The 15,324-nt window shown below is 38.0% G+C and overlaps 1 protein-coding gene across 13 annotated transcripts in view; it reads left to right on the plus strand.

Moving 5' to 3' along the window:
- The window catches only part of GRAMD2B (GRAM domain containing 2B), a 57,900-nt gene that overhangs the window by 27,581 nt on the left and 14,995 nt on the right, over positions 1 to 15,324 (plus strand). For 4 of the 13 annotated variants that reach the window (XM_023944274.2, XM_086869353.1, XM_023944279.2 and 1 more), the window contains exons 6-14: positions 3,381 to 3,476; positions 4,168 to 4,239; positions 4,361 to 4,441; positions 5,090 to 5,201; positions 6,882 to 7,004; positions 7,184 to 7,271; positions 7,848 to 7,949; positions 9,386 to 9,479; positions 12,520 to 13,787. In XM_023944274.2, the coding sequence (XP_023800042.1) occupies positions 3,381 to 3,476; positions 4,168 to 4,239; positions 4,361 to 4,441; positions 5,090 to 5,201; positions 6,882 to 7,004; positions 7,184 to 7,271; positions 7,848 to 7,949; positions 9,386 to 9,479; positions 12,520 to 12,561 (810 nt within the window). In that variant the 3' untranslated portion in view covers positions 12,562 to 13,787. Of the gene's footprint in view, positions 1 to 3,380; positions 3,477 to 4,167; positions 4,240 to 4,360; positions 4,442 to 5,089; positions 5,202 to 6,881; positions 7,005 to 7,183; positions 7,272 to 7,847; positions 7,950 to 8,379; positions 9,480 to 12,519; positions 13,788 to 15,324 lie in introns of those variants that run through there. The other 9 variants (XR_015281068.1, XR_015281071.1, XM_023944275.2 and 6 more) reach the window with 7 other exon arrangements.

Consider the following 15,324-nt stretch of genomic DNA (forward strand, 5'->3'; position numbering starts at 1 on the left):
GCAAGGATAGAATAGTAATACTTCCAAGTTTTATTGAATACAATCACTGTTTATAAGTGATGTTTGAAAAACATTCTAGAACTGACTGTTATTATTAAGAGATTGAATCTCTTGTTCAAGGACTTAATGTCTGAAAGAATCAGATGAAAGGATGTGAAAGCAGCAGTGAGGGTATTGTCAAATCCATGTAACACAAATGGCAAAAATGTTTGTCTTGGGGTAAGTACTTAGAGGAGAAATGAAGGCTGAAGAGTATTAAGGGCTCCAAGACTATAGTTGGAGCAGTGGAGAGAAGGATCAAACATATTAAGGCAGTTAAAGAGGAAGAACTAAAACTGGCTTCTGACTTGAATAGTGAAGCTCTCTGAAGGAGTCTTCTAGCAGTTCCATTTTGCATAAACAGTGAAGAGAATTAGAAAAACCAGTGTGCAAGGTTTTTACTTGTGAACACAGTATGCAGATCACAAATGAGATATGAACTGTTGGGAAGATCATAAATGAGTCTTTCTTGGTGATCCACCTAAATCTTATTACCCCTGTGGTGAATGATATGCATACAGAAAAAACAAAGACTCAAAGACTTGGATCTGTTGATTTGAAGGTTTTGGAGTGTGCTTTGTTTACATAAACTGCTTTGGTTTTGACCTCTTCTGGGGAAACAGATCAATTTGTTTCAAGGATTTCTTTGACTTCTTCCTTTCAGGAGCATCCTTGAACAAAGCTCCTGGTTAGATCCAGTAAATTTAATGCTGAAATCAGTTTAGGGGTTGAGATTATCTCATTTCTCTGCAGTCAACTATTTTGATGGAATACCATCTGTTGTTAAAAGGCTTTTTATAAAGTGAAATAGGTGTAAAGTATGCTTGAAATTATTGACAGCACATTGTCCATAGCAACCATATGGGTTATTACAGCACTTGATCCAGGACTATTGTTGATTTCTAGTTAATGGTTTCTATTAGTCATAGACAGTACATTAACATGGTTGCTGTATTTGTTGGTGAAAGCTGTGTGGCACAAAGGAAAAAACATCTGGTTGAATACTGTCATTCAATATTAGTAACAGTTATCTTGGCAATTTATTAAAACTTAGGCTGCTGATTAGTACTGGTAATCTTCTGTTCACCATGAGCAAATGTAGTTACTGCAGACTGTGGAACAGCTTTCTAGTGTCAACTAAGCTAAATGTACACAAGAATCTGGTAGAACTTTACTGAGTAGAAAAACCTGGGAAAAAAAATGCAAAATGATGATGATGATGTAGTACTAGGAAATTACATTTGTCAACAGGGCTTTAAATTCAGGAACATATACATACACTACATATGTGCTGAAAAGTGAAAATATTTTACAAGATAGGGTAGAATAAACACTGTAAATGTAATTATAGCAATACTGCAAATTACTCAGTTCTGGGTCTTATTTTCAGAAGACATTGCTGGGAAAATTAAGAGTGAAGGTGACAGTACTTATCATTTATTTACAGCTTTGTTCAGCTTTTAAGAGTACCATCAAGAAAAAAGCTGGAAAATCAGGGATACAGGAAAAAATGATGTTGTGGGAGGGAAAGGAGGAAATCAAGCTGGACAGGAAAAGGAACATTATTAGCAGTCAGATACACTGACAAAGCCTCCAAGATGCAAAGCTGCTATTGTTTAAAACTAGTAAAACAACTTTAGCTCACGGATAAAGTGTTTTATTGTGAGAAACAGTGGATCTACATATTCTAGTTAATTTTTGACAAGAATTCTACCTGCAAAATTTTTTTTAATGAAAGCTATCATGCAAGGAACAGCTACACAATTCAGGAATTTTGAGTATGCAATAAAGACACTATGTATATTCAGAATGAAAAAATTGCTTTTGCAGGATTGAATAGGCATTGAAAGACTTTCTCTCCAGGTAGCTCTAATTTGGATATATATGTTGACCTTGAGTCTTCCTTGGATTTAGACATTGTTCTACCCTTTTAAATTACTGTCCATGTTGCCTGCAGCTAAACCTTTTATTCTGAAATAATTATTGTTCCAGATAAAAGTAGTTGTGATCAAACAGTGATTCCACCCTTTCAGTCTAATGCTGTGGGAACAGTGCAATATGCAAGTGCTGAATGGAACGTTCAAAAAAATGTTAGATTTGATTACAGTTATGTTATCCATCAAAACTACACAAAGTAGAATGGCATTAACATCTCTGATATAAAGTTGTTTAAGCTGAATTGTGAACTGAGCCAACTAGAAAAATGGTAAGCTGCTTTCATGCAGCTTGTAGTAGAACTTCTGTTTGACTAGTATTTGGCAGTCTTGCAACCAAAATACACAAAGATTTATTTTTTTTTTACCTGGAAAAATTTTTCAGTTCATGATTTCATGTTACTGTTCTGAACAAAAGTTAACAAGAAACTGCACAGAGTAACTTCATTCTCTTCCAATGGCATGTTTTAATTCAGTGCTGTGATTGCTAACTGAACAATTTATGGACACTTTTAACTTTGCTTACAAATTTCTCAGGTAGTTCTGAGACCTTGTGCTAAAGGTGTTTTTAATAGGATCTGTTTCTTAATCATGGATGTTATTATCCATGATTATTATATTATAGTATAGTATATTAATATCTAGGATTATTTTATTTGCCTAACTCACTAAACCTCTAGGTTTTTCAACTCACTGTCTCCAATCAGGTCTTTTAACCTTTGTAAATTGGGATTTGTGGGAAGAACCATGCAGAATATCTGAAGTGAAATACTCTGAAACTTAGCAGACATTAAGCTAATGGAAGCATTAACACAAGCATAACACAAGCAGGAAGAAAAATTGATAACTTTTCAATGTTAATGTAGACTGCCTCCTTGGCACACATAGGAATCAGTTGAAGTCAGGAGGTGTGTCAGTATTGGGTCTTTGAACCTTGCTGAAGGACAAGCTGCGTACTCTCCTGCTTGTTGTAGATCTGTAAGTGGTGAGAAGACTTTTATGTTCATTGTTCAACAAGCTCGTCTTGTCTGATAAGTTCTGAAATATTTGGTTTCCAAACAAAGAAGGATAACTTTAGGATTGGTTCATTTTGCTGATCAGCAGTACACTAAGCCTGTAGTCTTGTAAGAGCCAGAAGTCTTGTCAGGAAAGGAAGACACAAACTAAAGCCCAGATGAGCATTTTTTAAAGGTCAGAAGTAAAAGCAGTTAATTATGGTTTCAGATTATTACGTTTCTTATTTCATATGAAATAAAAGTAACCAGAAATGCAGTGGAGACATCTTTAAATAGTGAAGTGTTGAAAGTGTGGCTTATCCCAGTGGCTGGGCTGGCACCTTGGGACAGAGCATGATGCAGATTTGTGTGCAAGTATTGGGATTCAAGTGCTACATTGATCTTGTTTCAGATTAGTATACCTGTGCTGTCAGTGACACTTCTGAAGAAAACCAAAACTGCCCTTCTTGTGCCAAATGCTCTGATCATAGCAACAATGACGGATAGGGTAAGTACTGGTAGAGCACAATGGTATGAGAATAGTGAGAGAATAAAAAAATAATCTCTTTTTGCCACCTGCTCTCTGTAATCTTTTATTCCCTGTTTTTGAAGAATTTATAGCATCAGAGGAACTGAAAAAGCTGAGTCAGGAGGTGCATACACAGAGTCGCCTGCGTTGTTGGCTCTGTCAGTGTTCTCTCATTTACTTTTATCTTACCTAACCAGTAATACCTAAGACACACAGAAATCTGTTGCTTACAGTGATATCCAGGAATTGTAATTACATCAATCAGTAGGAAATGTGATTATCCTATGAGCAGCTTCAGAAACAACACATTTTCATTTCACAAATATTTTGTGGGTGCAGGAGACAGTACATAAAAGCAAGTTTGGGGTTTTGTTTGTTTGGAGTTTTTTTAAAGGGTAGGTAAAACAGCATGGAAACTGTTTTTAAAAGAATGAACAGGTCTGGATTATGCTCTTGTTCCTGCTGCAGAACATTGTAACTTTTATCTGCCTTTTCTGTATTTGTGTGATAAACTTCAAATTGTAGGCTTAGAAGGACCGCAGGATTTTCCTGCCATACTGAAGTTCTTGAAAATTTTTTCTTGGTCAGCAAAATCACCTGTCAAGTTTTATTTAGATAAAAGGAAGACTGTATGTCTTTTGCAAATAGTCATGGAACTTATGTTTTGCAGTACATGTTTGTCTCGCTGCTCTCCAGAGATACCACCTACAAGCTATTAAAATCTATCTGTAGACATCTTGACGTAAGTACTAGTGGCAGTGAAGATGGTATGTAGCTTTGTGTTCATTATTACTGCTATTCTGCTGTGAAATACTAGATACTTTCTGCCTGTGTTCCTTGTTAACACTGCTGCTTTTTTTCAGGATACAAGCATGGGCAACAGTCCAAATCCCTCTTCTGCAGAAAACAGCTTCAGGGCTGATCGCCCTAGAACTCTGCCCCTGGTAAATGGCTTAGAAGTTTGTTCTTTTGTTGTGTGGCATCTTTCATTGCAAGTACTATTTATAATGCCCGAAGAAAGGAAACTGAAGGAAATCATGGCATCTGTTTCTAAAATTTCCATGAGTCTTTAATGCTAGAAAACAAGTTGGAATAATTAGCATAATTATCTGGTGATGTGCAGTTTATATACATGCGTGCGCTTTGGATTTATTCACAGTCTGTATGTTATTCATATCACTGTCTAGCAGTCAGATTTCACTGTACTGATGCAAAGTCTGCCAGGAACAGTTTTTGAAGTGTTTCTAGTAGCAAGTCTTCCTCTGTAAAACTGTAAAACTGTTCACTCAACTTCAAGAGCTGTGAAGCCACATGTGATGACCAGAGCCTAATGTGAGTCCAGGAGCTTGTCCTGGATTTACAGCTTGTGCAGACTTAACAGTCTTTCTTATAGACAACACAGGAGATAAATCTTGAATTCTGGTGATGTTATGGAGCTTATTTTTTAATTTGATCTCAACATCTTAATATCAAAGATTGTTCCTAGTTAAACAGTTCTAAGGCTTTGATCTTTGGTTCAGATTCTAGAGGAAATTAGATTGTTTAGATTTAGAACAGGGCTGAGCCTTTTTGTGATTATTTCTCCCCATCAGGATTTCACTGAAGATTATTCTGATCTGGATGGAATAGTGCAACAGCGAAGACAAGAGATGGAAGAGTCCAGCAGCACAGGCTCACAGACACCAGAGCTGGAATGCTTTCAAGGTGAGTGGGATCATGGAGCCCCAAGAGAAAGAGAACGGGCTAGCTCTCAGTTTTGCTTCTGTATCCCCTTCTGATGTGGAACGTAGATTCTCCACAGTCCTAGAGAATTATGCGGGTTTTCAGGTCTTCCTCAAGGCCCCAGTACTTACATTTCTGTTACTATAGCCCTCTGCAATCCAGACTCAGACAATGACTTGGTCATCAGCAGATCTAAATTGTCACTACTGGTTCCAGTTGCTTAGTGATGCGAGCAGAGATAGAATGTAGGAGCTGTTCATGCTTTAAAACACAAAAGAAAAATAAACAATCCTAACCAATTCTGAAGTAGTTCAAGTCACAGTGTAACTTCTGATCTATACAAATAATATTTTGTAGCACAGTAGCTTTTGGTCATCAAGGTTATTTTTGATGTGTTTTTGTGGGGATTTTTAAACACTCATTTTATTCTTTGCAGCTATTAAGATACTTGAAGATACTATCCAAAGTTCTTCTTTCTTTACCTCACTCTTTGTAATCTATTTTCTCAAGTTCTTCACCTAACTAGCAGCCATTCTGATTGAAACTCACTTCATAACTCATACTTCATAACCTCATGAGTACAGCAATACTTGTTTTGTGTAGCTCATGCTGAATGTTGTCATGAAAATATAAATTATTCTCTTGTACAATTAATATATGTTAAGATATTAGTATGTTGTTATGCTGCTAGTACTCTGGGTTCCATCTTGACTATAATTTACATAAGAAACTGTTTAAAGATACTGTCAATTTTTATAGTAGTTTTCTATCATGTTATTTTTTATTAACTCTCCCTTTTGCTCTGTGTCTTTTCTTCAGCAGGATGATTTGGAGTTATTTGCTTTCATTGGTATTTAATATTTATTGCGCATCTGTCTTTAATTGTGTGGTGCTTTTCATTAAATTGTGGCGTCATCACATGCCACAGAAGTGCTTCTCAATAATGTTTTTACTTGCTGTCTTACTTCCTGATAGCTAGTAACTTCTTCAAAACATTCCATTTTCTCTTTCCACAAATGAAAGCCAGTACCCAGGCAAAGAACCACCCCAGGAAAAGGAGGTGAAAGCAGGGGTGAAAGGCAGTATGTCTGTCACTCATGGTTGTTTCTTGTGCATCATTAGAGCAAATCCAGAGTAAGCAAGGACAGCATAAAACTGAGTGTGATCAGATTTTTCTGTCCCATTTCTTTCAAGATAACATAGGCATTTTTAAAGACAGTCAGGAACAAGAGTTGTAATGTCCTTTTTAAAGTAACAATCCACTATCCCCATTTGATGTTGCTGTTAAAGTAATTTAGAATCATTACTCTAGCAAATTCAAGCCTTTTGAGAGATTACTTTTATGACTATAATCTTCTGCCTGGAAATTCAGTAGTAGCTTTTCAATATTTTCATGGATTGCCATCTTTTAAAAGATCTGGAATATAAATGCAACATGCATCACCTTCTTACAATCCAAGTGCTTCTTTTTATTTGTATTGATGTGGAATTAGTATGTAAGCTATTTCAAGGATACTAAACCAGCTGCCTTCTTTTTACCCAATAGTACAGAAATGTACCTTTAAAAACTCTCCTCTTTCTCTTTTTCTCGACCAACATAAGCTATCAATGATTTTCTTTGACTTTGTATTTCTCATCTATTAAAAATCTTTCTTTTGACAGATTATCACGTTGTTGAAACAGAGACTCACTTGAAAGTTTCCAAGCCTGAGGCCAAGTCTGTTCGTTCAGATGCACATAGTAAACATGGGCCTGATGGAAAAGCCCGAAACAGTTCTCGAAATGGTAAGAAGTCAAGGACAGATCTTCAGCTGGAATAAATTGAGATAAGTTTGCATAATTAGGTCAGTTCACATAATGTGGAAGATGTCTTTCTTTGTTTCTCTGTTTTGCATTCTCCTAAACACTGTTTATATTCTGTGGTCTGCTCTCCTCAAAGTAAGGCTTGGTTCTTTCCCTTGCAGGCCACTCTGAAGCCTTCAGGTTCCTCCACAAAGTGAAGTCCCAGAAGCTCTTATCTCTGAACCATGTACTTGTATTTTATGCAATTCTGTAAGTTAGTAATAACAAGATTGTCAAAAACTACGGTTTTCTTATAAGCATGATTGATACCATCTAAGCTTAACCTGATAAAAGGAAATTACTGGAAATTGTGGCCTTTACACTTTCCAGAAATGTGTATATGCGTACACACACACACACACACATATATGCATACACACACACACACACACACACACACACACACACACACACACATATATATATATATATATATATATATATATATATATATATACACATAGTTCTATATAAGACTGTTGGGATAAGCTTATATTTTACTGGCCATTTACTTTTAAAAGCAAAGGGACTTTAGATTCAGAAAATGTTAAAAGTGTTTAACTACTTGCAGAGGTTACTTTTGCATGTCACTTAGCAAACATACTCAGGTTTGAGATTTTCCTAACTGTCTGAAGTACCATTGATGGTATTCCTGAAATGTTTCTAAGAACAACACCTTTATTTTTGAACATGTACAAATAACAATTTAAATGGCTTTTAAAAATAATTTTGTCAGGTACTGATAAAGTTTCCTTAACTGCTATCCTTTATTTTTCTCTCTTACAGCGTTTGTGTTTTAATACTTTCCACCTTCTACATGAGATATAAAATTAACATCCTGGAAGAACGCCTTATGTCCATGACAGCTTTTGATTCACATATTAAGGAGTAAGATAAACTCTGAAAAAATATTGGGGATTTAAAATCTTTTCCCAGAGCAAAGGTTCAATGAAAAATGTGTAACTTCTGTCTTCTGTCTTAGTGTAATTTGATTAGAATGTTAGAAACATACTTCATACTCTTTGAGTTAGTACCTCTGTCTTGCTTGTAAAAAGCTTTATGTTGTCTGTATACCATTTAGAAACTTCTGTCCTGTCTTTCTGAAATGAAAAGCCCCACACCACAGCACTAAACCAAAACAAATCCAAACACAGCAAGGGGCAGGCATCTGTGTATTTGAAGAGGAAATAGGGAAAAGGGCCATAGTTACATAAATAATTTCTTTCTGTAGCTAGAGTCATGGATGTCATCTGCCTCTGCAGTTAAACAAGTTATTTTCTTTGTTTCTTTGGATTTTTTTTGTCTCCATGTTTCATAGATAGAAAATACACAAGCATTAAATGGAGAGGCAGTGCAGAGGTATGTGTATTTATAGTTTACCTCTGTAGGTTGTATTGGCTCCCTTCTCTTGTCTTAGGACAGAAGGAGGTTAAATTGGATACTGCTGAGAATACTAATCAGTTTGTTGCACATTAGATTCTGCCTTAACTCTTCTCCCCTTTTTATAACAGATTTTTCCCTGAGCTGCTCTGAAAAATATGGCTTCAAAAGTCATTTGTAAACTCAGTGCAAAAACTTGCAGCCACATGCAACATGAGTGGAAATGCTGACAGCTGGAGAAGCACCACATGAAAAAGAGAGGGGAAAAATAAAATTCAAGACAGAGCTCACTCAGGCATGGTGGAACTGTTTGCAAAGTGGTTCAAATTTAGCAAGCTCTTACATAAGTGTGCTTTTAAATTCAGCTTTCTTTGATTACCCATCCATGACAAAACAGATCACTCTGACATTGCACTTGTGGCCATATCAAACAATGACTATACTGTTTGTGGTCCAACTGGTCTCAGCTGTCATCTGTGGAAAGCCGTAGGACTTGTAGGCATGTGTCAGAAGACAGAACCAGGTTCTTCATAAAAAAAGGGATAGGAAGAAAATGGTGCTCTATCTCTGCAGCTTTGCAGTTATATTTTATCATTTTATAATGCAAGAAGTGGGGTAAACCTGCTTCACGTAGTAGGCAATGTCAAAAGCCTTTTTCTCACTTCTGGATTATGTTTATTACCAGGATACTGTGTCCCTCTTCAGAAACTCTAACACAAGAAACTTACGGAACTTTTCAGTGGAAATAGCTGTAAAGTGTTCCATCCAAATTTCTGGAGAATGAGATCATGTGAAAAATGTAGTCAAGAAGTGACTTAGCACTTTTTTTTTCTATAAACAAGTACAGTTTACAATTTTGCCACTCTGTTGCCAGCTGCATGTGTATGCAGTTCTGATTTCCTCTTTTGGGTCTGTCACACTTACTATTTCATTCTATTTGGCAGACATCAAGTGCACCAAGATTTGGGATCTCACCTGCAAATTAATGCTGATGCCTTTTGTGATGAGTTAACTGCTAATCTTAGAAAATTGGAAAAGGTAACATCATATGATATAATGCAAGTGCTGATAGACCAATCAGGTTTTGCTGATTTTTGGTTCTTGGCTGGGTTTCTATGATCTTTTATGTTGAAAAGTGTTGAGTTACCCCCAGATTCACTACCAAAAGGTGACATGTTTTCCTAGACAAAGGACTAGTTTTTGAACTGTAAATTAACCCTTGTATGAGCATTGGTAAGTGTAAAAGCTTTGCCTTGAGCTGAGGCTTACAACCAGAAGTGTCCCTGAGGAAGACACTTTAGGGATAATTATTGCATTACATAGTGATCTCAACCTTTTTTCTTTTTTTTTTTTTTCTTTTTTTTTTTAATCCATCAGGGATAAGGGTTTTGAACTTAACCTTTATTGGTATCTGATGAATTTTTCTGTTTGGGGCTTTTGTTGGAGTTTTTGATTAAGAAACTGGTGCTTGCTTGCATATGTAGTCAGCTTCTTCACATAAAGTGGCTGGAATCTGCTTGTTTTACTTCAGTAACACAAATGCTGCTGCACCAGCTGTGCAATTCCCTCTGCCTCACCCTTAATTTTTACCATTCTCTAATTGGAAAGCTAAATGTATTTGATGACTTAATTTGGTGACTTGAATTGGAAACCTGTGTGGAATGAGTGGGTGTGTGTTACTTCCTTATTGGGTGTTTTTCCCCTTTTTAAAACACTTTACCAGAGGCTCCTCCGCTGTCATGGCTGGGGCTCGGCTGTGCCCTGCGGTGGGTCCACTGGATGCTGCTGGAATGGCTGTGTCCAGCACAGGACAGCCCCTGGTCCTGGCCCACAGCTGCTGCCCCTGCAGACCTTGCCCCACCTGCCCCCTAACCTTGACAAATGCACCCATACAGGTGGGTGAAGTGCTGTGTGTTGGGTACACAGGCCAAGCGTGACAAAAGCACTAGTGGAACAAAAACAAAAGTTATTTGAATTCCTGTGTGCTTAAGTCACATGGGATATTTTTGCCTCTGTTTCTAAAACTGAGTCTGTGCCAAGCTCTTTCAACACGTTTTTTTCCCCCCAAACCAAATGTCTCAAATGGCCTAAAGCTAAGACTGTATAATATCACTGTTTACGTGTGTGACATGGGTTTTAGAAATACTGCCAAAAAGGGGTTTCTTCCCCAACACCTTCACCCTCCTGGCTATGGAAATCTTGAGTAATGCTGGCTTAATCTTTCTGTATTTTCTGGATAATAGTAGTGTGAATATAAGGGGAAGATGCTCACCAGATGGTTACCAGATACAAGCTTCAGCCAAACTGGGTCATTTTAGAGGTTACTGCTTTCTGTCTGTCTGGGACAGGCTGGCACGATGGTTCATAGGAGACCTCATTTCAGTGGGAAGCCAGCCAGCCAGCCCTTTGCAGCAAGGCTAGGCACTGTCCCACTCCCTTATATAGCATCTGCTTGGAGACAGTAATAGGCAGCTAGATGGTTAGATCATTCAGCTGTTCACAGAGAAGTGACCTTCTGTCCTAAATTAGAGTCTTAAGCGTTGTGCTTTCTTTGTTTAGTGTTTACAGGATTGGAGCCTTAAAGTCTTACCTTTATCTGCCAAATATTCAAGGCGATGAAGTGCTCTGCATACAAGCTAAATCAGAATTGCCTGTAGCAGCATATTACCACATCCTGCTCTAATCTAGATGAGCAGTGGTTAGAAATCAAATAGCTTTTTGTTCTCTGAGCAAAGTTACTATAGTTGCTTAACAGTTTCATATGCCTTAGTGAAAGGTGCTGGCTGCAACAGCAAAAGTAGTATACATGTTCCAGTATAACTTGAAATGTCTCCCCTGTGGTCCCCTGTGACCACAGCACTGTAAACTGGAGCACTGAGATCATCTAGATTAAAAACTAAAAATTGCTCTGCAGTTAAAAAATGGTTAGTGCACGAATATGTTGCCATGACTTTGTAAGTGTGACCTTGTGATTTTTACAAGTTCTTCAAACTTGGAGCCAAGGAACTACCATTGTTTAGCAAAATTCTGCTAATTTGGATTTTAATTGTATTTAGCAGCTTGTTAAAATGCATCATGTCTATCAAAGGATAAAGCATTTAATTCTGGGAGGGCAAATGAGGCCTAATATTATTCATTCACATACACTAACTTAGCAAGCCAAAAGGAAATTCCTGTTTACGTGTTTAGCCACTCATAAAATTAGGTGCTTCTTCCTGTCTCCCTTTCCTCAAAATGCCCTTCTTGAGAAAGGGGTGCATCTGGGATAGAAATCATGAGGTAGGATTAAAAAGTGGTGTCCTTGATCAGGAAGTACAATGGTTCCTCAGATTGGAGCCTGAGTGTAGCTATGACTGAATCTGTAACCAGTGCCGGCAAGTTACTAAGATACTGAGCTATTGAGAACATAAGTGTCTGGGGATGTGACCTCCTCTCTGCTTTTAATAACAAGGAGATGAAAAGTAGATAAATAGGCTGTGTAAAAATAGGTCTGCTCAAATTATTCTAAAGGATGCAACTGGCTGACATTACTTTCATTGCAACTAAAGGAAGATAACCTACAATCGTTTCACTAAATCTGGTAAATGGGACATGTCTGCTAATGGTTAAAAAACTATATTTTGCTGTGCACACATCATGGCTGAAGCTGTTACAAAACTATTAGAATTATCTATTTGGTCATAGAGCTGTGATAGGAAGTTTGAGGCTTTTACTGGTTTTTGATCAAGGTGAAAATAATTCAGTTTCTCCCGTTGCTTCTAGCTCTGATTTTTATTTCTCTCTTATTTTCTTGTGACTAATGGAGAAGACAAGCTATAGGAGAAAATTTCAGGAGATACTCATCGTATGAAACTTAGATGTCCTGCTCGTTGATTATCTAGGTGCTCCATTTGATGCACTTATATTACACTTATTATAAGGGAAGCATTTAACAGGAATACCATTGGTATGAAGAGGTGTGACAGAACTAATATGCATACAGAGAATATTGAAGAGTATGTCTTGTTTTTATTTTTTATTTAAAATGCAGTGTAAAAACACTTCTTGCCTCCCAACTCTTTCCCTCTCTTTTTCTAAGATACAGAACAACTTACAAAAGCTACTTGAAGATGGTGAATGAAACATCAATGTTCTTGGACTGCTTCAGACCTCGTTCTTCTGTCTTGATAAACTGTTCCAAAGGAGCTCTGCTGGCCAGAGTTCAAGCTTCTTTATTTTCAGTCCAAGCCAAGCTTAAACTACTGTAAAGCTCATGTCATCATGCAAAAAAGTCAGTTGATTCTTCAGCATGTATCTATATATTTTGAAAACATAGATGTAGATCAAACCATATGTCTATGTTCTAAAAATGAGGGGATTTTTCTTTATTGTGTGTGAATTAATGGATTTTATAGCTTGCTTGATTTTAGAGTTGCTTACACCAGTGAAAACCTGGTGCATATTCTTTTACCTCAACATTTACTTTGTGCTTATTGTCATACAAATACAAATGTGAAGAATGTCAGTCATCATTCATGTACTGAAGTGTTGTGTGAATGAGCACATATCTGTTTTAGCTATGATTATGGATTGGTGCTGTGCTCTTCATTTTTACTTGCTTCTCTGCACCCTGACATCCCAAAGATCAGGAAACAGACACCTCTGTGTTTGGGGATGCAAAGTTGTGAATGTTTGAGGTCTGCTCAGTTCTCCAGCGCTGTAAAAAGGCTCAATTCCACTTTCTGTGACAGTGTATCACCACTAAGGGTAAGGTCTGTTTCTACTGGCATTCAGGTTCCATTGAAGTCAAGCCTGTAATCTGTATGGACTTGCCAATTTACAGTCAAGTTGCTTATGAATAGCAATATGGGTGTGACACACCTGCACAGCTTAGAAAAACTGCTTGTTTTCTGTCCACTCATATGGTCTCTGTCCTTTAAGTTAATCAGTATGAAGATCCTCAGCCAGCTTTCCTTGGAGTTGCATGGGGTTGTGGTTGGCTGAGCAAGTGCAATTTGTAGTCCAGTAAATGGAAATCTAGTCTTGGTATGTGACTCCAGGGACTGGATATTTCCACATAATGAGAACTGGCAAATTAATGGTGCAGCAATACAAACAATCAGTAGAATGAATGAAAAAGTGGACACCTGCTTTGTATTATCATATACTATTTTTTTCCCGGAGTGCCTAAGATGGGGATTTTTAGCTTTCTGATTCACCAAGCAGGCTCATTAGTTTTTAAAAAGCAATATTTAGGATAATAACTACTATCTGTGAAGTAACAGTATTGTTTATAATATGCTATGCATTTTATAACCATTTCTGTGAAATGTACCGACATTGTTTAAATAAACTTTTTTAAAACAAGTGACTCAGTACAATAGTTTGGATGAACCCAAGTCCATCCATCAGTTTTGATGAAATGTGATATTCATGAGGCTTACACCTCACAGTACAAAGTTTGTGCAAAACCCAGCACCCTAACACAAGGGGTTAGGGTCTGCATCCTGCTGCAGTCCTTCCATCCTGTGTGGCATCTTTCTGGATCTCAATGACAACAGTAAGAGCAAATTTGGCCCCCCAGGGTTTTCAGGACATGTTAATAGTTTTCTCAAATTCCCCAGGTTTTTCAAGTTCTCTCCTTTGAGTGTACTGGATGAGTATGGGAATGTTGAGGCAGCTTGGAGGGCCTTGTGGGCTCCAACATGCCTGCCTGGCTCAAGACTCCACCTGAGCACAGTATGTAAGAAATTTGTGAGATTTGACTGTTCTCCCTACTGAAGTCTCTGCCTTTGCTTCCTCAGCTATTGTAACTTTATTGGCAAACTCAGCTTCAAAGAAAGTTTCCAAAAGAAAGCTGTTGAAATAAGTGATTTATAATTTTTTTTCCCCCTTTTCCATACTCTACAATATTACAGCTTATGTAATGTTTTGGACTGTCACCTCATCCTCTACCTGCTCTTCTTCCCTCCCTTAAATTCTGCACCAGAAATCTCTAGCTCTGTAGTTGAAAAATTGGTGCCATGAGTCACTTTTATCAAAGAAACTACAAGAAAACCTTGTTATATCTAGCAGCTGAACTGCATTAGGCTTTTACTTACCTTACAGCGCCAAGTCTGTGCTTTTCTACAGGAGAACAGGGAGAGAGATAATATTTGATAAGTGCCTTAAGTAAATCAGGCAGGCTAAGCCCTTATCATTAGCCACACGGAACAAAATAATTACTGGAGGGAATGAGCAGTGAGAGGTGGATGTGTGCCCTTTAGCCTGCTGCAGCAGCATGCCAGGGAAGGTGAGTCTGGACAAAGGAGTGACAGTGTTCTTCCAAGGCAGGAAGGTGAACTACGCTCCAGAGAAAGGATTGGCTTGTGACACAGTAGCCACGTGAGTGCACTGGCACAGTTCTGTGTGACCTCCCCCTCTCTCCCCCTTTTCCTAGAGGGAGGAGGAGGAGGAGGAGGATGTCTCGAGGATGTCTCACTCTTGGGGCAGCAGGGCACAGGTGGGCAGTGAGCAGTACTGAGGTACTTCAGGGAGCACTGTAAGGCTTCACGTGGAGAAAGCTTAGAAGTGGAGTGATTTAAATCCTGTGATTCAAGCTTGCAGCTGGAGAGGACGGGGCTTGCCCTAGTCAGGTTTGGGAGGGAAGTACTAGCAGCAGGAATAAATAAGGAAAAGCTGCTTTCCCCCAAGGCCCGAACTCTGTTAAAAGAGCAGGGAAACTTCTTCCAGTGTCTGTGGCAGGTAGTGCATACAGAGGCTAAGAGGAGGTGTTTGCCTTTTGGCAAAAGCATGAGTTTGCAGAAGTAGGTGGGAAAGATGTGTGACTTTACTTAAGTTCAGAAATGCACAAAAAATTCTTAGCTCAATCTCTGACTAGCAATTGTTCATAACTTGCTGCATG

The sequence above is a fragment of the Cyanistes caeruleus genome, chromosome Z, assembly GCF_971803275.1.
Source record: "Cyanistes caeruleus chromosome Z, bCyaCae1.hap1.1, whole genome shotgun sequence".
Lineage (NCBI taxonomy): Eukaryota > Metazoa > Chordata > Aves > Passeriformes > Paridae > Cyanistes > Cyanistes caeruleus.